General features: G+C 37.7%; 1 protein-coding gene and 9 non-coding genes across 11 annotated transcripts; 2 read left to right on the top strand and 8 right to left on the bottom strand.

Annotated features, from left to right (window-relative positions):
• Position 1: 1 nt before the first annotated feature.
• trnaq-cug (transfer RNA glutamine (anticodon CUG)) lies at positions 2-73 on the bottom strand. Its single transcript has one exon. It is a non-coding gene; the product is annotated as a tRNA-Gln (tRNA).
• A 247-nt stretch (positions 74-320) lies between these two features.
• Positions 321-392, bottom strand: trnaq-uug (transfer RNA glutamine (anticodon UUG)). Its single transcript has one exon. It is a non-coding gene; the product is annotated as a tRNA-Gln (tRNA).
• Positions 393-649: 257 nt separating this feature from the next.
• Positions 650-721, bottom strand: trnaq-uug (transfer RNA glutamine (anticodon UUG)). Its single transcript has one exon. It is a non-coding gene; the product is annotated as a tRNA-Gln (tRNA).
• A 576-nt stretch (positions 722-1,297) lies between these two features.
• Positions 1,298-1,369, bottom strand: trnaq-uug (transfer RNA glutamine (anticodon UUG)). Its single transcript has one exon. It is a non-coding gene; the product is annotated as a tRNA-Gln (tRNA).
• Positions 1,370-1,624: 255 nt separating this feature from the next.
• Positions 1,625-1,696, bottom strand: trnaq-cug (transfer RNA glutamine (anticodon CUG)). The gene has a single exon. It is a non-coding gene; the product is annotated as a tRNA-Gln (tRNA).
• Positions 1,697-1,953: 257 nt separating this feature from the next.
• Positions 1,954-2,025, bottom strand: trnaq-uug (transfer RNA glutamine (anticodon UUG)). Its single transcript has one exon. It is a non-coding gene; the product is annotated as a tRNA-Gln (tRNA).
• A 257-nt stretch (positions 2,026-2,282) lies between these two features.
• Positions 2,283-2,354, bottom strand: trnaq-cug (transfer RNA glutamine (anticodon CUG)). Its single transcript has one exon. It is a non-coding gene; the product is annotated as a tRNA-Gln (tRNA).
• Positions 2,355-2,883: 529 nt separating this feature from the next.
• On the top strand, positions 2,884-2,955 carry trnaq-uug (transfer RNA glutamine (anticodon UUG)). Its single transcript has one exon. It is a non-coding gene; the product is annotated as a tRNA-Gln (tRNA).
• Positions 2,956-3,153: 198 nt separating this feature from the next.
• trnaq-cug (transfer RNA glutamine (anticodon CUG)) lies at positions 3,154-3,225 on the bottom strand. Its single transcript has one exon. It is a non-coding gene; the product is annotated as a tRNA-Gln (tRNA).
• Positions 3,226-7,509: 4,284 nt separating this feature from the next.
• Positions 7,510-22,022, top strand: stxbp3 (syntaxin binding protein 3). 2 transcript variants are annotated; one of them, XM_077607872.1, is made up of 19 exons: positions 7,510-7,638; positions 9,044-9,093; positions 10,890-10,971; positions 12,187-12,263; positions 12,340-12,412; positions 12,506-12,606; positions 13,126-13,271; positions 13,389-13,482; positions 14,547-14,671; positions 14,794-14,892; positions 14,982-15,039; positions 16,012-16,077; positions 16,682-16,762; positions 16,884-17,019; positions 17,606-17,712; positions 17,873-17,971; positions 19,536-19,621; positions 20,732-20,880; positions 21,443-22,021. In XM_077607872.1, the coding sequence occupies exons 1-19, from the start codon at positions 7,593-7,595 to the stop codon at positions 21,541-21,543; spliced, it is 1,776 nt and encodes a 591-aa protein (XP_077463998.1). In that variant the 5' UTR covers positions 7,510-7,592; the 3' UTR covers positions 21,544-22,021. The 2 variants fall into 2 exon arrangements, with proteins under 2 accessions (XP_077463998.1, XP_077463999.1); XM_077607873.1 differs by lacking the exon at positions 7,510-7,638 and adding an exon at positions 8,344-8,431 and having other exon boundaries at positions 21,443-22,022.
• The last annotated feature ends 1,108 nt before the right edge of the window (positions 22,023-23,130 follow it).

Raw genomic sequence — 23,130 nt, 5'->3', positions numbered from 1 at the left:
CAGGTTCCACCGAGACTTGAACTCGGATCACTGGATTCAGAGCCCAGAGTGCTAACCATTACACCATGGAACCCTGATAAAAATATGATTGTATAATCTATTTTCTGACAGCGTAGCAATCCTGTTTGTCATTGTTTATTTGCTGGTGCAGGTAACATAAACATGTTAGGTTGGTCTTGGAGTTAACTCAGATCAATGGACTGAGAATGAAGAATGCTAAGAAATACTACATGAAAATAGGATGGGTAGGCTTTGTACTTACGCAATAGAAACTGCTGCCTTTGATTGTGCTTCAGCTCCTACAGGTAGCGTATCATGTCAGGTTCCACCGAGACTTGAGCTCGGATCACTGGATTCAAAGCCCAGAGTGCTAACCATTACACCATGGAACCCTGATATACAAAGTTAAAGTAAGATTGTATAATCTATTTTCTGACAGCGTAGAAATCCTGTTTGTCATTGTTTATTTGCTGGTGCAGGTAACATCAACATGTTAGGTTGGTCTTGGAGTTAAACTCAGATCAATGGACTGAGAATGCAGAATGCTAAGAAATACTACTTGAAAATAGGATGGGTAGGGTTTGCACTTACGCAATAGAAACTGCTACCCTTGAATGTGCTTCAGCTCCTACAGGTAACACATCTTGTCAGGTTCCACCGGGACTTGAACTCGGATCACTGGATTCAAAGTCCAGAGTGCTAACCATTACACCATGGAACCCTGATATACAAAGTTAAAGTAAGATTGTATAATCTTTTTTCTGACAGCATAGCAATCCTGTTTGTCATTGTTTATTTGCTGGTGCAGGTAACATAAACATGTTAGGTTGGTCTTGGAGTTAAACTCAGATCAATGGATTGAGAATTCAGAATGCTAAGAAATACTACTTCAAAATAGAATGGGTAGGGTTTGTACTTACGCAATAGAAACTGCTGCCTTTGAATGTGCTTCAGCTCCTACAGGTAGCATATCTTGTCAGGTTCCACCGAGACTTGAACTCAGATCACTGGGTTCAGAGCCCGAGTGCTAAACATTACACCATGGAACCCTGGTCAAAAGATGATTGTATAATCTATTTTCTGACAGCGTAGAAATTCTGTTTGTCATTGTTCATTTGCTGGTGCAGGTAACATCAACATGTTAGGTTGGTCTTGGAGTTAAACTCAGATCAATGGACTGAGAATGCAGAATGCTAAGAAATACTACATGAAAATAGGATGGGTAGCCTTTGTACTTACGTAATAGAAATTGCTGCCTTTAAATGTGCTTCAGCTCCTACAGGTAGCATATCTTGTCAGGTTCCACCGAGACTCGAACTTGGATCACTGGATTCAAAGTCCAGAGTGCTAACCATTACACCATGGAACCCTGATACACAAAGTTAAAGTAAGATTGTATAATCTATTTTCTGACAGCGTAGAAATCCTGTTTGGTATTGTTCATTTGCTGGTGCAGGTAACATCATTATGTAAGGTTGGTCTTGGAGTTAAACTCATCAATGGATTCAGAATCCACAATGGTAAGAAACACTACATGAAAATAGCATGGGTTGTGTTTGAACTCACTTAAAAGTAACTGCAGACATTAACTGTGCTTCAGTTCATGGAGGTTGCAACGCATGTTAGGTTCCACTGAGGCTCGAACTCAGATTGCTGGATTCAGAGCCCAGAGTGCTAACCATTACACCATGGAACCCTGATATATGCACTCAAAGTAAGATTGTATAATCTATTTTCTGACAGCGTAGAAATCCTGTTTGTCATTTTTTTTTTGTTGGTGCAGGTAACATCAACATGTTAGGTTGGTCTTGGAGTGTAACTCTGATCAATGGATTGAGAATTCAGAATGCTAAGAAATACTACATGAAAATAGGATGGGTAGCCTTTGTACTTACGTAATAGAAATTGCTGCCTTTAAATGTGCTTCAGCTCCTACAGGTAGCATATCTTGTCAGGTTCCACCGAGACTCGAACTTGGATCACTGGATTCAAAGTCCAGAGCGCTAACCATTACACCATGAAACCCTGATAGACAAATTTAAAGTAAGATTGTATAATCTATTTTCTGACAGCGTAGAAATTCTGTTTGTCATTGTTCATTTGCTGGTGCAGGTAACATCAACATGTTAGGTTGGTCTTGGAGTTAAACTCAGATCAATGGAATGAGAATGCAGAATGCTAAGAAATACTACTTGAAAATAGGATGGGTAGGGTTTGCACTTACGCAATAGAAACTGCTGCCCTTGAATGTGCTTCAGCTCCTACAGGTAACATATCTTGTCAGGTTCCACCGAGACTTGAACTCGGATCACTGGATTCAGAGTCCAGAGTGCTAACCATTACACCATGGAACCCTGATATACAAAGTTAAAGTAAGATTGTATAGCACAATCAAAGGCAGCAGTTTCTATTGCGTAAGTACAAAGCCTACCTATCCTATTTTCATGTAGTATTTCTTAGCATTCTGCATTCTCAGTCCATTGATCTGAGTTAACTCCAAGACCAACCTAACATGTTTATGTTACCTGCACCAGCAAATAAACAATGACAAACAGGGTTCCATGGTGTAATGTTTAGCACTCGGGCTCTGAACCCAGTGATCCGAGTTCAAGTCTCGGTGGAACCTGACCTGATATGCTACATGTAGGAGCTGAAGCACATTCAAAGGCAGCAGTTTCTATTGCGTAAGTACAAACCCTACCCATTCTATTTTGAAGTAGTATTTCTTAGCATTCTGAATTCTCAATCCATTGATCTGAGTTTAACTCCAAGACCAACCTAACATGTTTATGTTACCTGCACCAGCAAATAAACAATGACAAACAGGATTGCTACGCTGTCAGAAAAAAGATTATACAATCTTACTTTAACTTTGTATATCAGGGTTCCATGGTGTAATGGTTAGCACTCTGGGCTTTGAATCCAGTGATCCGAGCTCAAGTCTCGGTGGAACCTGACAAGATATGTTACCTGTAGGAGCTGAAGCACATTCAAGGGTAGCAGTTTCTATTGCGTAAGTACAAAGCCTACCCATCCTATTTTCATATAGTATTTCTTAGCATTCTTCATTCTCAGTCGGTAGCCTTTGTACTTACGTAATAGAAATTGCTGCCTTTAAATGTGCTTCAGCTCCTACAGGTAGCATATCTTGTCAGGTTCCACTGAGACTTGAACTCAGATTGCTGGATTCAGAGCCCAGAATGCTAACCATTACACCATGGAACCCTGATATATGCAGTCAAAGTAAGATTGTATAATCTATTTTCTGACAGCGTAGAAATCCTGTTTGTCATTTTTTATTTGTTGGTGCAGGTAACATCAACATGTTAGGTTGGTCTTGGAGTGTAACTCTGATCAATGGATTGAGAATTCAGAATGCTAAGAAATACTACTTGAAAATAGGATGGGTAGGCTTTGTACTTACGCAATAGAAACTGCTGCCTTTGATTGTGCTTCAGCTCCTACAGGTAGCGTATCATGTCAGGATCCACCGAGACTTGAACTCAGATCACTGGAGTCAGAGCCCAGAGTCCTAACCATTACACCATGGAATCCTGGTAAAAATATGATTGTATAATCTATTTTCTGACAGCGTAGAAATTCTGTTTGTCATTGTTCCTTTGCTGGTGCAGGTAACATCAACATGTTAGGTTGGTCTTGGAGTTAAACTCAGATCAATGGACTGAGAATGCAGAATGCTAAGAAATACTACATGAAAATAGGATGGGTAGGCTTTGTACTTAAGAAACAGAGACTGCTGCCTTTAAATTAGCTTCAGCAGGTAGCATATCTTGTCAGGTTCCACCAAGACTTGAACTCAGATCACTGGATTCAAAGTCCAGAGTGCTAACCATTACACCATGGAACGCTGATATACAAGGACAAAGTAAGATTGTATCAGTGGCAGGCCGTCAGGGTCTTCAAGGCCTTCTCTGCTGGCCTAAGAAATATCTGATGCATATATTATATTTTGTCCATCAGTACTTATTAAATAATTCCAAATTGTCTGTTAGTTTCCTTTTATTGCTTTCCCCCTGGTTGCACTGCTTCCAGAGGTGTGTTTTCATATTGAAGCATTTAACCAATCACATTTCAGCTATTATTTGTTGCCAGGGTCAGAAATCTGCCTCAAGGCCTTCACAATCAGTTCTGCGGGCTCTGCTGCATTAAACAAGCGTTGATAAGACTGTTGCTTTAACCAATCAGATTTCGAGTTGGCAACACCACAATGCCTTCTCGCAGGCGTAGGGATACGTCATTGCCTTCTCGCAGGCGTAGGGATACGTAATTGCCTTCTCGCAGGCGTAGGGATACGTAATTGCCTTCTCGCAGGCGTAGGGATACGTCATCGCTTTCACCAACTATGATTGGCTAGTGATAGAGTGGACTAGCCAGAGCTACCAAACTGTATCTGGAGCAAGCTGCACAAGCAGCTTATATATTGTTGTGTTGACTTAAAGCCATTTTCAAGAAAAAAAAAGCTGGACATCATTAAGAAAGGTTGGACAACTCCAAAGCAAGCATGCCTGTCACAACCAGGAACGAAAATTTTCAGCACTAAATCGAATAAAAACGTATGCCAAAAATACGACAGGATAGGCTTGACTTTCAGCATTAGCTTCGATGGTGAAAGAAAAGAAGGAAGAAAGAAAGGAGGATGGATATTGTGTACAGTTAAAAATGATTGTTGGTGAGTAAAATATGGCCATATTCCAAAATAATATTTCAATTGTATGAGGTTATTATTGATTATTTTTTTATGTGTCGCAGCTGTAGCTGCAGTAGAGGTTTTATAGCCATAAAATAGTTTTTGCTGAAGGCGTCACTAGGAAATGCATGGACCGCCACTGACATACAGCAACACGATGTAGCAATTTTGGTGACTTAGAAGGTTGTGTCAGTGAAATGAGCTTCATAGCATCGCCTCTTAACTTCTTGTGAGTGATTATGAGTGACTACAGCTGGTGACTTCTCTGAGGCCATTTAAATGGGGCTCATTGAATGCAAACGCCCACAGACGCTACAATGGGAAAGTCAAAGGAGCTCAGCATGGATCTGAAAAAGTGAATCCTTGACTTGAACAAGTCAGGAAAGTCACTTGGAGCCATTTCAAAGCAGCTGCAGGTCCCAAGAGCAACAGTGGAAACAATTGTTTGTAAGTATAAATTGCATGGCACTGTTTTGTCACTGCCACGATCAGGAAGAAAACGCAAGCGATCACCTGCTGCTGAGAGAAAATTGGTCAGGAGGGTGAAGATTCAACCGAGAATCACCAAAAATCAGATCTGCCAAGAATTAGAAGTTGCTGGATTACATGTGTCAGTGTCCACAGTCAAGCGTGTTTTGCATCTCCATGGACTGAGAGGCTGCCGTGCAAGAAGGAAGCCCTTGCTCCAAAAGCGGCACCTCAAGGCTCGACTGAAGTTTGCTGCTGATCACAAGGAAAAGATAAGACCTTCTGGAGGAAAGTTCTGTGGTGAGACGAAACAAAAATTGAGCTGTTTGGAGGAGAAAAGGTGAGGCCTTTAACCCCAAGTACACCATGCCTACCGTCAAGCACGGTGGTGGTAGTATTATGCTGTGGGGCTGTTTCCCTGCCAATAGAACTGGTGCTTTACAGAGAGTAAATGGGATAATGAAGAAGGAGGATTACCTTCAAATTCTTTAAGATAACCTAAAGTCATCAGCCCGAATATTGGGTCTTGGGCGCAGTTGGGTGTTACAACAGGACAATGACCCCAAACACACATCAAAAGTGGCAATGGAATGGCTAAATCAGGCTAGAATTAAGGTTTTCAAATGGCCTTCCCAAAGTCCTGACTTAAACCCCATTGAGAACTTGTGGACAATGCTGAAGAAACAAGTCCATGTCAGAAAGCCATCAAATTTAACTGAACTGCACCAATTCTGTCAAGAGGAGTGGTCAAAGATTCAACCAGAAGCTTTCCAGAATCTTTTGGATGGCTACCAAAAGCGCCTAATTGAAGTGAAAATGGCCAAGGGACATGTTACCAAATATTAGCGCTACTGTATGTATATTTTTGACCCAGCAGATTTGATCACTTTTTTCTGTTCACCCATAATAAAGTCATAAAAGAACCAAACTTCATTATCGGTGCTTGTTTGTATTTTCAGTTCTCCAGTCTTTAATTTATCCTTAAGTTCTTGCTCCAAGTCAAAATAGATGCGGATTTGCAGAGGCGAAGATAATTAAGAGGGCGTGTGCAGAGCATGCTGGCTCTTTGGCTCCAATTGCAATTACATTACAGCGCCTTCTCTATTTTATCCAAATTATTTATTTCATAACAAGTAATCCTTGGTTTTGGATCCACACCTCATTTTAGTATACATTGTTATAAACATATTTATTTTTTAAAAGTCAGGGAGAGAGACCACTCATCATTTTAGTATATGTACTACTTTTTTGTTCAGCGAGAGATAAAGACCGGCCCGACCCAAACCCGAAGTAATGATTGACATTCTAGGCCCAACCCAACCCGAAATTCGGGTTTGGACTTAAGATGTCATCTCTAGTAGGGTCTGTCGCTGATTTGACCTGCTATATAGCTACAAATAATACTCATGGAAGATTTTTTTTCACCAAACTGTCAACAAAACAACCACAACAACCACACAATTTACCAGTTTGTACCACCTACCAGGGCAAAAATAGGATATATCACCAACAAGTGTTGGAAAAAACACAATTCAATTCTTTACTTCTCTGGTAGTTGCTTTAGGTCTTTTCGGTGCACTGCCTGTGATATAGCGCCTCTGTACTTTTTTTTCATTGGGTTTGTGAACATAGCCAACATTTGTACAATAATAAAACATTGCAATCCACAAGTCATATAGTGTGTGGTTGTGGTTGTCTGTCTCTCTGTGTGCCCTACGCCTGAACCAGTCTAGGGTGTCGTCTGCCTTTCGCCCGAAGACAGCTGGGTTACTTTCGAGGATGGGCCGAGGATGGGCAGTATGGAAGATTAATTAATTAATTAATCCTAACGTTACGCGAAGAGTAGTTATGTGCTCTAACAGATTTAACGTCGACAAAAGTTGAAGCCAAATAACTTCCGGTTCACGTTACAAAAATAAGATACATAATGACTTTAATGCCATAGTATGTAATACGATTTGAATCTTATAATAGTAAAATCTATGAATTATTGTTCATCATATTTAGATTTTAACCTTGTAACAGTTCAATTTTAATCACGTAGTAAATATTTTAAAATTATCTTGGAATATTACAATATTACAAATTTCCCGCACCGGTATAGTGGAGCTACAAGCTTATAAGGTGGAACCGGGAGAAATAAAAGATGTTTAATATGCACTAAAACAAATAAAACATAAATAAAATAAATAAAATAATAATAAAAGGAGATACAAATTATCTTTATAAACATATATGTAATACAACAAAACTGAAATTGTCCATTTAAATAAAAATGCCACATGTTTGCTAAATTTTCTCTTACACGTATGTGTATTTTTGCAACCGGATTTTATACCGGAAGTGGTAATGTTTGGCTTTATTCTAAACTCACGCAGACGAGACAGGAAGAGGCACAGAGGCGAAAAAAGTCAAGATGGCAACTGGTCCAGAGAATGGACTGAAAAGAATAGTTTGGAAAAGTAAGTTTGATAACAGTGTCAGTGGTTCGTTGTACTTTTAAAGTGAACAGCTGTGCGTAAGTATAGTATACATTTCAGCAAAGTACATCTAAGCCTTTGCATTGGTCCGTAACAATTGGCGTCAACTTTCATGGCGTTGTGAAAACTCGGTTGGGCGTATAAACATAGAAACACTGATGTCTAACAAAACATTTACAGCTAACAACTTCTCACGCAATCACTTTGGTTTTTGTCGTCTAGGACAACTGTCAGTCCAAAATGGGGTCAACAATCAATTTGTCTGAAGCCACACCTCATGTCGTATACAAGGGTTTCATTGAGGGACTCGTCATGTTCAACTTCCATCACAATTAACAAAAATCATTCTGAAACGCTCACCAGCCACAACATTAGTTAGTTGTACTGTATGTACCAGATGTACCAATGCTGTCTCATGTCAGGAAAATCATACTATTGCCATATTCAATGGTCTCCAAACTATTCCTCAACGGATTTCAGTTGGTGCAGGTTTTCATTCCAACTCAGGAAGAGGACACCTTTTCACCAATCTGGTGACCTACAAGTGCAATCAGTAGATTGCAGTCAGGTGCTTCTTATTTTCTGCAGAAATCTCATTGGTCAAAGTGTCTGCTGGATCGGTTGGAACAAAAACCTGCACTCACAGCAGCCCTCGAGGACTGGTTTGGGGACCCCTGCCATATATATTTACTGCAGACAGTCTCTTATCTTCAACCTACACAAGGGACTAAAGATGGAAATTAGCCCTCGGCCACAATCTTACACATTTACATATGTATGTTCATTAACATGAATATAAGTATGTTCGTTAATATGTGCTGTCCCTTATTAAATAAATTGAAATCACATAAATGGAACAGGTAAATTGATAATTACCGGTTTTAAAATTAAAATTCGAAAAGTATGTGGGACTTCACATTTTTACTTTAGATAGATTTTTTTGCATAAACATGCTTTGCTTTAATGAACCATGTTAAATCAATCATGTGGTGGGTTGGGTCTTGCACCTGTGGCATAAAATATTCCAACCATCATGTTATTATTGTGACTGCATGTCAAACGGCACTCTTTACTTAACCGGATTTAAGAATAGCTAAAACAATTGTCTACAATATGTTTCTTAATCAATCTTCTACTTGTACTTTTGAAGTGATTAACACTTTATTTTCACTGAGCTAGGCCCAAGAATAGGCCAGCCTATCTTCATTTTCTCTGTTAAAACAAAATTAAATATTTGTGTGACATTATTAGTTAGTATTTGCCAAATACTAACTAATAAAGTCAGTAATATACAATACTATTTGGCTCAGTGAGCTAGCAGTGTTTCTGTTTTAATTTGCCCATACCAGGACTACATTTCTGACACTTTTCCATTTCCTTTTTATAGGAATTAAAGAAACAATACTTGAAGATTGCAGAAAATCTGAAGTATGGAAGGTTAGTAACTTTGTCTTGTTTTTTTTTTGTTAAGATAAAGGCTTCCAAAAACAATTATTTTGATGGATGTCTACTGTAATTCTTGTACTACAAGCCGCTACTTTTTTCTCTCCATTTGAACCACGCAGCTTTTTTCATGAAGTGGCTTATTTTTGGATTTATTTGTTGGCTTCACGTGTTCTGTTAAAAATAAGAATCATCATCTCCAGCGACTCCATTAATTTCACTCTGTGGCCTGCCGTTTTCTGATATTGCCACCTGGTATGCCTTCAATTTCTCTCTTTCCTAATATAATTAAAATGACACTCGTGTATTGTCAAACCTATCCTGGTAGTAGACTCTACAAGTGGCATCTTTACATAATAGTAGCCTTCCAATTTTGAGAGAAAGCAAGTTTTATGATGTGCCTACTGAACTGTTGTTAAGAGAAGACAATTGATCCCCCTAAAAAAGAACCAACTATTGAATTGAATGTTTTTATTGACGTATACAATTATAATGAGATTTAAAGCCTCACCACAAACTGCACAATGACAACAACAAATAAACAATCAATAACAACAATAATAAATAAATAATCAATAAATAAGTAGTCAACAACATAAATATGTAGGGAAGTGCACAAATAGCAACAAACAATCGAACAGATACATAATCAATAAATAATAATAATAAATAATCAATAAGTAGCAAATAAGTAGTCAACATAATAAATAAGTAATAGTCAACATAATAAATAAGTAGTAGTCAACATAGTAAATTAGTAGTAGTAGTCAACATACTTAAGTAGTAGTCAACTAACCATGGATGTTTAGATAGATAGTTATATTGCCACGACTAGGCTTTCGGTCTCTAGTGTCAACAAATCTGGCTAGACCAGGTGTGGGCAAACTATTCCACAAAGGGCTGCAGTGCGTGCGGGTTTTCATTCCAACCCATTGAGAGGGCACCTTTTCACCAATCTTGTGTCCTACAAGTCAATCAGTGGATTGCGGTCCGGTGCTTTTTGTTTTCTGCAGAAATCTCATTGGTTAAACTGTCTGTGCTATATTGGTTGGAACAAAAACCTGCACCCACAGCGGCCCTCGGGGACCGGTTTGCTCATCCCTGGGCTAGATGCTTAGTCAGACTTGAAAAAATAAAAAATAAACTTTGGGGTGTTTAATCAACAAACAGTGCTCCATCTGATGCTAATTCCTGCTAAAAGGGATAATTTAATTATAACCACGGGTGTTGAGAGAGACTGAACAATTAGGGATATCCACTGGCTTCGACAAGAAGAGGCTATGCAAGTGCCAATTAACTGTTTTAACCAGCACTCAGGGCGGTCCGTTGGCCGAGTGGTTAGCGTGTCGGCCTCAGAGTTCTGAGATCGATGGTTTGATTCCAGGTCAGACCTTCCTGTGTGTAGTTTGCATGTTCTTCTAGATTTGTTTGGGTTTTCTCTGGGTACTCTGGTTTCCTCCTACATCCCCAAAACATACAGCATAGGCTGGTTGAACACTCTAAATTGTGCCTTGGTATGAGTGTGAGCATGAATTTTCCAACACAAATGATGAATTTAACAAATATCAATAAAACTGCTTTCATTTAGGATAACAGAAATCAGTTCACTGTTAAGCAGGTCGAATACAGGATTTGAATAGTTTTTCAGTTAAAAAAATATTTGATAATCATTTAAGGGTCTATTTATCGCTGCATCCCTAGTTAAGACAGCCCTTAGATTTCAAATTTTTGTGTTGAGTCCGCCTCGATAAGCAACTTAAAACCCATTAACCCCTTGAATATCTTTTTAGATATTGATCTTGGACCAGTTCACCACCAAGCTGCTGTCATCATGCTGCAAAATGTCGGACCTCATGTCAGAAAAAATAACAAGTACGTTTATTTTGTTTTGTTTAACTATCCATTCTGGGCGTCACCATGAACGGAACTTGCGTTTGTTTCAAAAGTTTTGGCACCCATGAAAATCTCCATTTATAAATCATTGGTTGTATGAATGAGGAATTCCAGTTAAGTACATATAGCATATAGCAGACAATCACAGTAATATTTGAGAAGTGGAAAAAAAGTTAATTTCAGAGTTACAGAAAGTGCAATCATTAGTAAGACAAAAGAAGCCAGATGAATATTTTTGCACTCTTGTAGTCTTTTGATCTGAATATCTTCAGTAACAGTTATTGGAACACAAATTTTTATTGGTAGGCTTTTTGATCCTTAACCTACATACACTGTATGTATTACCACTGTATGACATACAGTGGTAATGCCAATCATGATAACTTGCATTTCAGATGGCCATTTGTGGGTGTTATTCCGCTTTGCTCCTTCTCTGGAGAGTGCCACGATGGGTGCCTCAAAACAACTCTCAAATGATCTGAAAAGTGTTTGACAGGAGTGTTTAACATCATGGTTTCGGAGAAGGATGCAAAAGATAGATAAAAAAAATTCAGAAAAATCTCAGACCACCTGAGGCGAAGGATGGTGAGAATTAGTGAGATTAGTTTCTAAAGATAAGTAGCACTTATAACACATGAATACGGGATTGTATCTTATCTTAGGAACACATTCGATACTATCCGACACTCCAAAAATAGCTGTATTCGGTGCCAATACTGATTTTCGGATCCGGACACTACTAAGTCAAACTAACTAAACACTGACTAGCTGCAAAAAGCTAAAACATAATCTTGTTGCAGATGCTGTCATTGTGCATTGTTCAACTATTCAGCGCACTTTGCACAAGGAGATGCTTAGATGCTGTATGTATTATTAAGTGCTACAAATAGTTACTGTTACAGCTCACAATTCTTAAATCCGATTTACTTCCCACATCCAAAATACTACATATATTCTCGGTTAGTGGGTGAAGGGAGGGGCTAAATAGCTGCTTCATTACTGTTTTAGCGGGCATACATATCAATGCAGGCATCAAACTTTCAGCTAATACTCACCTCTTGCTAATACAGTTTAAACATGAGGTGTGCGTTGCGGAAAGGTAACAATAATACAGTAAAGTTGGAATAGTTTTCTCTGCTAGGTTTTTTACGATGTGTGTGGCATCAGCAGATAACATAAACATCAATTTTTTAGTTGTGGAGGACCTTTACAAAAACAGAGAGCCTGTTCTGGAAATGAAGGCCATCTACTTTATCACACCAACAGCTCAGGTATAGTGCTCCTTAATCTCAAACAGTGTATTGTATTACACTGTATCACATTTTAATTTATCCTCTATCTTTACAGTCAGTAGATGCATTCATTGCGGATTTCAAGCCTAAACCCAAGTACAAAGCAGCATATGTTTATTTCACTGACTGTAAGTAACTCATTAAAGCTCATGATACACCATCACTAAAACATACTTTTTCCCCTGATAGTTTAATGGAAATATCAATTATTTACCCCTCAGACTGCCCTGATGACCTATTCAACAATATGAAGCTGTACTGTGCAAAGCACATTAGGATTTGCAAAGAAATAAACATGTCCTTTATGCCGCACGAGGCACAGGTATGTTTTCTTTTAGGAATGCCAATTGCTTGGTGTTCACCACACTTGCAATCATCGGATCAAGCCTGGTGTGCTTATGATATTTCCCAGTCCACCCAGTTACAAAATTGGAAGACAGGCTCAATTTTTCATGATATTATAGCTTTATTTTATATACTTGTCGATTTTCAAAATCAGCAGGATTGGTAATAATATTCTTTGCTGCTCACGGTACATGTCACTTTACTGGGTCTTTATGCTTCATGGAAAAATGTTACACGGAGTCGACAAATATATTTTACAGTCAGATTTTTTATTATTTTTACAGATTTATTTTAGGTAATCTAGTAAATAATCCCTGATTTTTTTTATTTTTTAAGTCTGATTTAGTTAACTTGTTTAACATATAAAATATTATTTTTTTCAGGGTAGTGTTGACATTTTGTTTTGTTACCTAGACAAAGTATAATCCCCAAGGATAGTGGTAGTTGTAAATAAATAGTAAAGAAGTGAAAAATCCGAACATTGAATGCTTTACAGGTGTTCACGTGTGATAATCCTGGAGCCTTTCAGAGCATCTACAGTCCCCACAGCCAGGACAGAAAAAGGACACTGGAAGCACTTGCAGATCAACTGGTCGCGCTCTGCGCCACGTTGGACGAATACCCAGGAGTCCGATACAAAAAGTACACTAGGACTATATTTAGATGGGAAAAGCTTGTTCTGAAACAGTATTTGATAACTTACTTTTCCAGTATGTTGATTTTAACAGTGAAAACTTACGTCAAGTATTTTCCCACTAGAGACCCCAACATGGAGTACGCTAAGACACTGGCAGAATTGGTGGACAACAAATTGTCCAGACACTATGAGATGGATGACAGTAACAAGAAAAAGGTCAGACATCCTATACAGTTTACTTCACTGAGAATGTTGACAAGATGAGTTTTTGAAATACAGTCATACTTCTATTTACAAATGCCTCTAAGTACAAAATGTTCAGGTTACGAAAGCTTTTTATATGTAAATGAGTGCCTAAAAATTCGAGAAAGATCCAAGTTACAAAATCTCCCAAAAAGTACATGCATTTCCTTATCCGTTATTTTATTTTGAAAATCTTGTCGCGGATGCGTTGATTCTCACTTTAGAACTTCACTACACTCTACTGGGCTCTCATTGGCTGTCTCACACCAACCCTCCATGTTTCTTTGACTGCTGTTGTCTGCTTAAACTTATGCTTGGAGGAAGTTGTGGCCGCCGAGTGCCTTCAAAGAACTCGCAGTCGAGCCTAAAGCTGAACTGCAGTGGGCAAAATTGTGTCGCGGAGGCAGGCGATGGGGCTTGTGGTCAGTAAGGAGGACGTTGAGTGTGAGCATGAATGGTTGTGTCTCCTCGTGCCCTACGATCGGCGGGCCACCGATTCAGGGTGCCTCCTGCCTCTGGCCCGAATTCAGCTGGGATAGGCTCCAGCATGAAATGATCCAGAATGAAAGATGTGTGCATGAGTTCATTTGCTCTCTGCCTCTGTTGCCTAACGTTGGCTTCCTGACACGAAAATAGATTTTGCATGTTCATTCAATTTAATGGGTTATTAAATAATGTTATGATCATTTTCTCTCATTTTTGTGTTTCTTCACACACCCTACAAAATTGCGACTTTGATGAATTTTTAAGCGTTTAGTTAATAGTTTTGTGGGGACCGTGGAACGAATTAGAGTATTTACATATAAAGTACTGCTCTACTTACGAAGTGTTCAACTTACGAAATAAAGTTCTGGAACCTATTTATTTCTTAATTAGAGGTATGACTGTACAGTACATTGTGATACATTTTTACTTATTGTTACTCAATTGGCTTCAATTATTGTTAGAATGTTTTTAAAAATCCTTGCCATTGATTTCAGTTGCTTTTGTTTTTACGAAATGTGGTTTTTATTTTTGTTCGTGTATGATCTTTCAAGGAAAAGACTCAGGCCCAGCTCCTTATTGTTGAAAGAGGCTTTGACCCCGTCAGTCCTATTCTGCATGAGCTTACATACCAAGCCATGGCCTGTGATCTCATTGATATCCAGAATGCCACGTACAAGTAATGTACCTCTTCATGTTATATGCTGCAACAAGTTTTTTATTGACTTATAAAAAGACAATTGTGTGCAGACACGCAATTATGTTTAATGCGTTTGACAACACACACCTTTATGTTGGCAGGTACAAATCCAAAGATGGTTCAGAAAAGCAGGCCATCCTGAATGAGGATGACATGCTGTGGGTTAAGCTGAGGCACAAACACATTGCTGAGGTTTCTGAGTACGTTTGTCAAATAAGTGTGAGCTTTTACATGTTGTACGGCTGATGGCGTAGACACAAACTGAACATGAAATATCTCCCTAAAACAGGCAAATTCCAAAGATGGTTAAGGAAATATGTGCCAGCAAGAAACAACCAGACGGGAAGGTAAAATTAAGTGCAATGTTTTTACCTACCTGACACTGAATTAGCCACACATGCTAAATCTAATTATCAGTGCGACCTATATCTACCGTATTTTCACACCTATACGACGCACCGCCTGAAAGGGCGCCGTCCGTCTCAGTTGAGGGTGTATTTTCTGTTTTTTGGGTCAATAATAAAGGTGCTTCGTTTCAAAGGACGCGCTGCAACGGTTGTGCTAGCATGACACAGACGTTAATATGCATGCTAAAAAAGGCAACAGGAGCAAAACCCGAGTTTGATTTTCTTTTATTGACCTAATGTGTATTCGCGAAAATATAAGTCAAAGTATTCAAACATCTACAAATCTGTCTATGTCCTCATCTTCTGTATCCGACAAAGAGTTCAGCCAAGTGGGTGAGTTCACCAACAATGCTGGGTTTCATCTCATTGTTAGGGTCAGCGTTGTCGCTGCGTGGTTTTGTAATGCCCAGGCATTGACAATCCATTCCAAATCGTCACGTAACTCATGTGACGCTGCTTGCCATCTTTGTATGGAGGATTAAAATCCCTACGAGCACACAGGAGTCAACTGCCTTGCCACTCGTCTGGGATGTTTTGAATGAATTTACCTTAATGCTTAGAATCCGTGGGGAGGCTATTTTTAGGCTGAATGTCCTCTGGGTTGATTGCAATAAGTAGCGTGTTGGCAAGAAATGAAACCAGTCAGTCAATGGGTTAATGTCATATAAAATTTTGAATTTAGCGCATAAACAAGGCGCGGCGACTGATTGGGCATCCTCTCCATTTTAAAATTTTAAGTGCACCCTATTGGTGTAAAAATACGTTATGGATTTGATATTTGTTTTATTAGTACTCCACTATACAGCTGATCTAGCGGTGCAAAATTAATTCAAACATTTTGATTGTATGTGGTGGTAAATATTTTACTGTTTAATTATTGGTGTTAAAAAATATTTATTAATTCATTTTCAGATCACCATCAGCAATTTGGCTCAAATGATGAAAAAAATGCCTTCCTTCCGGAAACAGCTGACACAGGTACGTCATTGTTGCATTACTTGCACCTCTCCGGTACTGCATTCCTAACGTTTTGTAATCCAATACACTCTATTGATCACAATAAATTGGTGTGGTTCCTGTTTTCTCGTAACATAACAATATATTTTTTACATTTAAGAGAATTTAGTTTCACCTGTAGCCTTTAACTGTCATTCAACTGTTAAGCATGGATAAATGAAACAGGGGTATTTTATTATGGGAACTCTTATTTCATTTATTCATTTGGAGATCTTTCAGGAGAACTAACCCCCCTTTTTGCAGACAAAACACAGTTATCTAACTAATTGCTGCCCTTTGCGGGATGTGAAATTAAGGCTGAGTATAGTGCGGTTTTATTTTAAGGTTAGCCTGCAGCGTAGTTCTGGTTTATCATCGTAATGAATAACGCTAGGAGGTGTGAGCAATCATTGTGATGGCTAGCTAAAAACCTGCTTGAGGTCCAATCCTGCATTATTATCATCCGTTGTGTATCTTGAACATTAATTAAATGTTAATTAATTTGCTTTATGTATAATTTGATGTTGCTTCTTCATTCTTAAAAAAAGTCACTCTTTAATTTTTGTGCCAATTCTCTGAATGCTAGAAAACCGTTCACCTGCAATTGGCTGAAGACTGCATGAAACTTTTTTCCCAATATGTTGAGAAACTCTGCAAAGCTGAGCAGGTTTGTCTGAGTGTGCTCTTCTATTTTAAAGAAATGTTTGGATTAGTTTGTTTGTCTTAATTTAAAAAGTGTTATTCATCCCATGTCCATGTTAATATTTTATCTTTGCATCACTGTGTAGGACCTTGCAGTTGGCTCAGACGTTGATGGGGTGAAAGTGAAGGATCCCATGAGAACTCTGTTGCCAGTACTGCTGAACCAATACAGCACTTATGACAAGATCAGAGCTGTGCTGCTTTACATCTTCAGTGTAAATGGTACATTATCTAGAGATGAAACAAACAAAAAAATCTAGTGCCATCTTTATTACATTCCCCTATATGTTATGGGAAAGCAGAAATCCAAAGCAGAGTGCCATGTGAAACCAGAGGTCTCAAAATTCAGGCCCACATAGTTCTGAGGGGCCTGCTAATACCAATCGTATGTATCAACTTTGTGTTTCTCACCCTGATGGCATTTCAATGAATTCTACTGCCGTCAATGAAAGATCAGACTACAGAAATCAGAGAATATTTTTGTTATCACTTGAAAAAAAATCTATATTTATTTGAAAAGTAAAAACGCAATATTCAATGTAGCTAATGTAAGCAAAGGTCAAGTGAAAGATATACAAACAAAGATTTTTAGTTTTTTTTCCCCAGTCGTGAATCGCTGTTCATTTTGAATCTGTACCCCAATGGCTCTCTTGTTCAAATTATGTCAGCAGTCATTTTTTAATGTAATATTTTTGGGGGGTTGAGTTAAAACAAAATACTTTTTTTCTCATCAGAACAAAATTGAAGTGAAAAAGTAAAAATTACTATTCAGCTGAGTTGGAAACTATACTTTCTCATGTGTCAACAGGAACAACAGAGGAGAATTTGAATAAACTCATCCAGCATGTGAAGATTGAAGACGAAAGGGAAGTTATCTTGAACTGGAAAGAACTTGGAGTACCCATCATCACACATGTATGTGAATGATCAAATTTACTTGATTTAATGTTTGCAACACTTAATCACATATGAGATTCTTCTAAAGAAGAAAATCGTAAAAGCAGAACTAGCATTTGTTTTGGAATGTCATTCTGCTTTGATTCTCAATTATATCCTATTTTGCTTTTAATTTCAGCCCAGTTTTTTCTCACGTAAATCTACCAGGCGTGACCGTTCTCAGGAAGAGACGTACAATCTTTCCAGATGGACTCCTGGCATAAAGGATGTCATGGAGGTCAGTAAGAAAATTGAGGGAATGGTTTTGAAGCTATCTATCTTTTACAGAAACAAAATATTCGCACCATGAAGTTTATTTTAGAACAACCTGGATGCTACAAAATTCTGCATCATAACTAACTATAGGGTGTTGTTAAAGTAATTCCCTATTTTGAAATACTTTAGATTATTCATATGTCTGAAAAATATTCCTAATTGTTTTGTGTCGGTTCCATGATGCATTGGATTTATATCTGTCTTTGTTTTCTTTTCAAATAGATTATTTTGTTTAAAACTTGAAAGCCCTGCAAAATAGCTGGACTTATTACACTACTGGAATGTGCCGAGCTACTGGCCATAAATCCCGTCGTGACGAGTTTCGGATAACAATTCTTGATATTCTTAGCGTCAACTTGAGCATGTGTTTCTTTTATGGTCCTTGAGCATTTTTGCACTTGAACAACAAATCTCTAAACTTCATAAATTGTCGCTAACTGAGCAAGTTCTTGTAGTTTAGGATGTCCAGCCATATTTGAGGACTTAAATTTTGAACCAATGAGAAAAAAAACTATGTAATTCCCATACATCCTAGAATATACATGCATGCACGCACGCACGCACGCACGCACGCACGCACGCACGCACGCACGCACGCACGCACGCACGCACACACACACAAAAAACGATTAAAATAGGAACAAATTTTAAGTAGTATTTTAAATTTTCGAACAGCCTGTATACATTTCGATCCAGATTAGGACTTAACGATATTGAAAAACACTGATATCACAATTTTTGGAGGGAGGGGTGTTTGCGATATATATTGCAATGTTAAAAAATTACTTATTTTCGGTGTAATAGGACATTATATTGAAATAATATTAGATGTAAATTACATAGAATAATTAATTTGTTGTATTGTTTTTATGCTATTTTACCTGAATCAGAAGATATTCATGGTTGGTGGGTTGGGCTAAACTTTTGGCAACGAAAGGTAAAACGTAAGGTAAAATTAGAAATTGAAATTCTCTTTCAATTTTCTTGACTCCTGTCGATAAAACTGATGCAAATTACTTTATATTGGGAATATAGGATGCAAAAATGTCATTCCACCGCAGGATAGGAACTTAAATAGAACTCTCTTAAATGTTAAGTAATGGTGAAAGGAAACCAAGCCAAGCATTTCATTAAGAAATTACATTACCTTTTCCCTTAATATTATGTTGAGCAATTTTTAAGATCTATTACAATCCTGAAAAATTAGCTATTTCCTAAAGTAACGTATTTTCTCGCATATAAGCCGATTTGTAACTAAAAAAATCTTTACTGAATCAAGGGTATGGCTTATAGGCGCACAAGAGAAAATCATATATTGCGGAAAGATTTACCCGATCCTTCGCAGGGGTTACAATTTGCTTTAGTAATTTAAAAAATGAAAATAAAATAACAACCAATAATGTGGGTCTTCTTTGTCTTTCATTGTGTTGACACATAAGACTGTCTTCATGTGTATAATTTCGCCTTTAAGCTTTTTTAGGAAGAAAAAAAAAAGAACTAAAACCTGTTTTTTGGGGGGGTTTCAGGATGCTGTGGAGAACAAACTGGAAACAAGGGAATGGCCGCATCAATCTGAGTGCCCAACTGCTTGGAATGGCTCCGGGGCTGTCAGGTTGGTTTAGGAAAAGAAAAAAGCACGATGTTTGACGATGCCTGCGAGCAGACCTTAATGGTGGTGTGGTTCTTCTGGCTGGTCACGAAAGGCTAACAGTTATTTGTAGTGCCACTTTTAGGTTGCCAAATGCTTTCAGCCCTAGTTTTTTTCCTCAGGGCCAGAGAAAGCTAGATCCTGGGTGGTGATGGGAGGCACACTATAAAAGCCACGAAGTGGTGAAGGATAGCAATATTGTCCTTGTAAATGTGGTCATTGTCGCCCTCTAGTGTTTTAGGTTCCTTACATTGTGCACAGTGTCACAAATTTCTAAATAGAATACATTGAACCCTCTTTTTTTTCTTTTCATGAGTACAAATTAGCGCTTATGTTGAGTATCTTGCTATGATTAGGTTGTTAACCAGATACCATTACTGTCACTGGCAATCTGGGGCTTTCGCTTTAAAGGTTTAAGAATCCCCTCACTAGGATCTTGTCTGAATGGTGGACTGCTTTTTATTTGTATTTTTTTAATCATGCTGCTCTTCACTAGTGGCAAATGTGACTTACCATATTTATTTGAGTATAACGCACACCCATAATTTGTAAGTAAAAATTGATATGTTATTTTTCCCCCCACTTTTTCTCAGCTCACACCATGTTTTGCACCGGTACTGGTAACTGGCAAATGCTGAAAACATGTCGCTATGACAAAACATTTATTCACATGCTATGGAAAGCTGATAAAACAAACTACCAGTATGAACACAATTCTCAAATGGAATTTACAATTTTAAATCCTTAAAACCTAATTCATGATCATAATATTTAACGTTTTCCAGAGTCTGATTCATCATCATCAGATTCACCAAACAATTGATATCATTCTTCTTGAGCGAGGATAGCGTTTCCTGGGCGGACTCGAGTGAGCGGCTGCCCCGCTAGCGTTTCTCTGGAGCAACATTTTTTATTTTACCCTCGCCTATAAACTTGACGAAGATTATGCGGTTTATACTCGAATAAATACAGTACTCTTTTGGTGAAACTGAGTGAAGAGCTGAATGTGATGCAAATGGTGGTTGGTTCACTTTACATTATTTAATTTACACATTGGTCTTCATGTCCTTACAGTGCACGTCATAAGCACAAATCCAGCGCTCAGGACGAACGGCGGACAGGCTCACGCCTCATCATCTTTGTCATTGGAGGAATCAGCTACTCTGAGATGCGTTGTGCCTATGAGGTCACACAAGCTGTCAAATCCTGCCAGGTTATCATAGGTGAGAATGTATGCCAGATTGCACTATAATGCTATTCTTTTTTTCTTTTCTTGTGGATTCCACTTCAAAATAATTGCACATGATATTTTGTGTATTTCCACTAGTTGATTGGATTGGATTGGATAACTTTATTCATCCCGTATTCAGGAAATTTCATTGTGACAGTAGCAAGAAAAGGCATAGTTATAAATTAGACAGTACAGTTGCAAAGGCTGCAGAACAACAAAGCAAAAGCTAAAAGTACAAAGCAAATCAAAGTAAATTGGATCATTAAGAATCACCAAATCATATCATTAAGACAGAAAAGCAGCAAAAACACAAAACGAGCAAGAGTGGAAGGAATCATGTACATCGCTAATTGTTCTCATTTATTTTGTGATTTATTCTGTGATTGGTTGGCAACCGATTCAGGGTCTAGTCTGCCTTTTTCCTCATTGTTCACTGGGATAGCCTCCAGCACCCCGGCAATCCTCATGAGAATAAGTGGCTCGGAAAATGAATGAATGAATGAATATAGTGATTGAAGTCTGACTAAATGTTGGTTGTGTTTTTCCAACTCTAGGATCTTCACACATTCTGACCCCCACCAGTCTATTGGATGACATCAAGGCCCTAAGCAAACGTCCTATGGAGACTTTCACTCTTGAGATAGAAGAACAATGAATGTGTTACGACTAACTGAATGCTCAAATTCCCTATCTTTCTTTTTTTTAATTATCACTGCACTCAACAAAACCCATTCCGTGGGGACATGAAGGGAATGTATTTTATATGCCTTTTCTGTATTACATTAAGCATATGGGTGCACAAAAACAACTCAGCCATTTAGCAGCATATTTATACATTGGAACTGCCTTTAGACAGTCAAACCATATACTAGTTAGATGTGGGGATTTGGATCGTTGTTAGATTACATTAATTGACCTCACCATGTGGAAAATACTGCTAACTAAATCTTATATAAGACAGAATGGGGAAAGACATAAGCACTAACATAATGTACATACTTTATGGAAGCACTGAAAATTGCTCTGCATTGTCAACATTCTTATATATAAACATTTCACATTGTTTTTAAGTAGATACGTACTCTGCTTTCCCCCCCTTTGAATTGAACGACTGACTAATAAATGGATGAAGTGGTTCAGATAATGTTTTTTTTGTTCGTTTTTTTACACAGGAGAGGCTTTTTCACTCTTAGAATATCTGGACTTAATGAAAGGTCGTGTCTGGTGAAAGTTTAAAAAAAGAAAGCAGTAGCCAGCAAGAGTAGTAGCTGAAAAATGCTAAAGCAAATTGCTTCAACAGTCCTCACAATGACAAACCATTGCTTCCATGTAGCTAAAATATAACCCAATTTTTCATCCATTTTTTCAGTCGAGACTGAATACACAGTAAGTCAACAGCGTTTAAAGTTCTATATTCTATCCCATTATATTATTTCCCATCAGTATTGTATATTCACATGGTGACAAAATGGCATTTCATTTGAGATATTTGGTCACTATTTATGTTTCTGATAATGTCATAGCTAATCAAATGTAATTGCTAATCAATGACACATTTGAAAAATGTTAGGTTTTTAATTTTTTTACATCAGTGACACCATCTTGAATGATGAACACTTCTTGGGCAATTTTACCATGCTATATTTTAGATATTTACTCCTCTGTCTCCAAAAAATATTCATAGTATTGAAAAATACAGTTGTATCAGTTACCCGTCTATGGGAGAAATAGTTTTGAATACTTTTAAGTTACGGAAGCTTATTGCATTCACCTCAAAATAAAAAATAAAAATGCCTGGCCATTTTTAAAATTCGTTTATTTTTTCATTTTTTAAATACTTTTTTGAAAGTTAATTTATTTTTGGGTTGTTTTTTTAATTAATTACTTTTTTGAAAACTTTTTCAAATCCTTTTTAAGGGGGGTTCTTTGACAAAATAATTCTTTATTTTTCCAAATGAATTTATTTCATAGGGTTGTTTTTTTGAAATTTATTTTCTTTGTTTTTTAAATTTATTTTTTGGTGTTTATTCATTTTTTTCCCTGAGCCTGGCTGCCAGCAGAAAGAAAGAAAAACATTTGAAAAACGGCCAGGGCTTTTATTATTTTGAAGGTGAATGCCATAAGCTTCCATACAAATTCAGCACACACAAAAACTAAAATTAAATTGCGTTAGATGCACATAATTTTGGTTGTTTGTTTTGTTGCGTCTGCTGGTGCGTTTAGAGTAGTTTCCACGTGTCAG

This window comes from Stigmatopora argus, chromosome 8 (assembly GCF_051989625.1).
Source record: "Stigmatopora argus isolate UIUO_Sarg chromosome 8, RoL_Sarg_1.0, whole genome shotgun sequence".
NCBI classification, from domain to species: Eukaryota; Metazoa; Chordata; class Actinopteri; order Syngnathiformes; family Syngnathidae; genus Stigmatopora; species Stigmatopora argus.
Note: the sequence above shows the minus strand (reverse complement) of the source record. Positions and strands in the feature narration are given on the sequence as shown.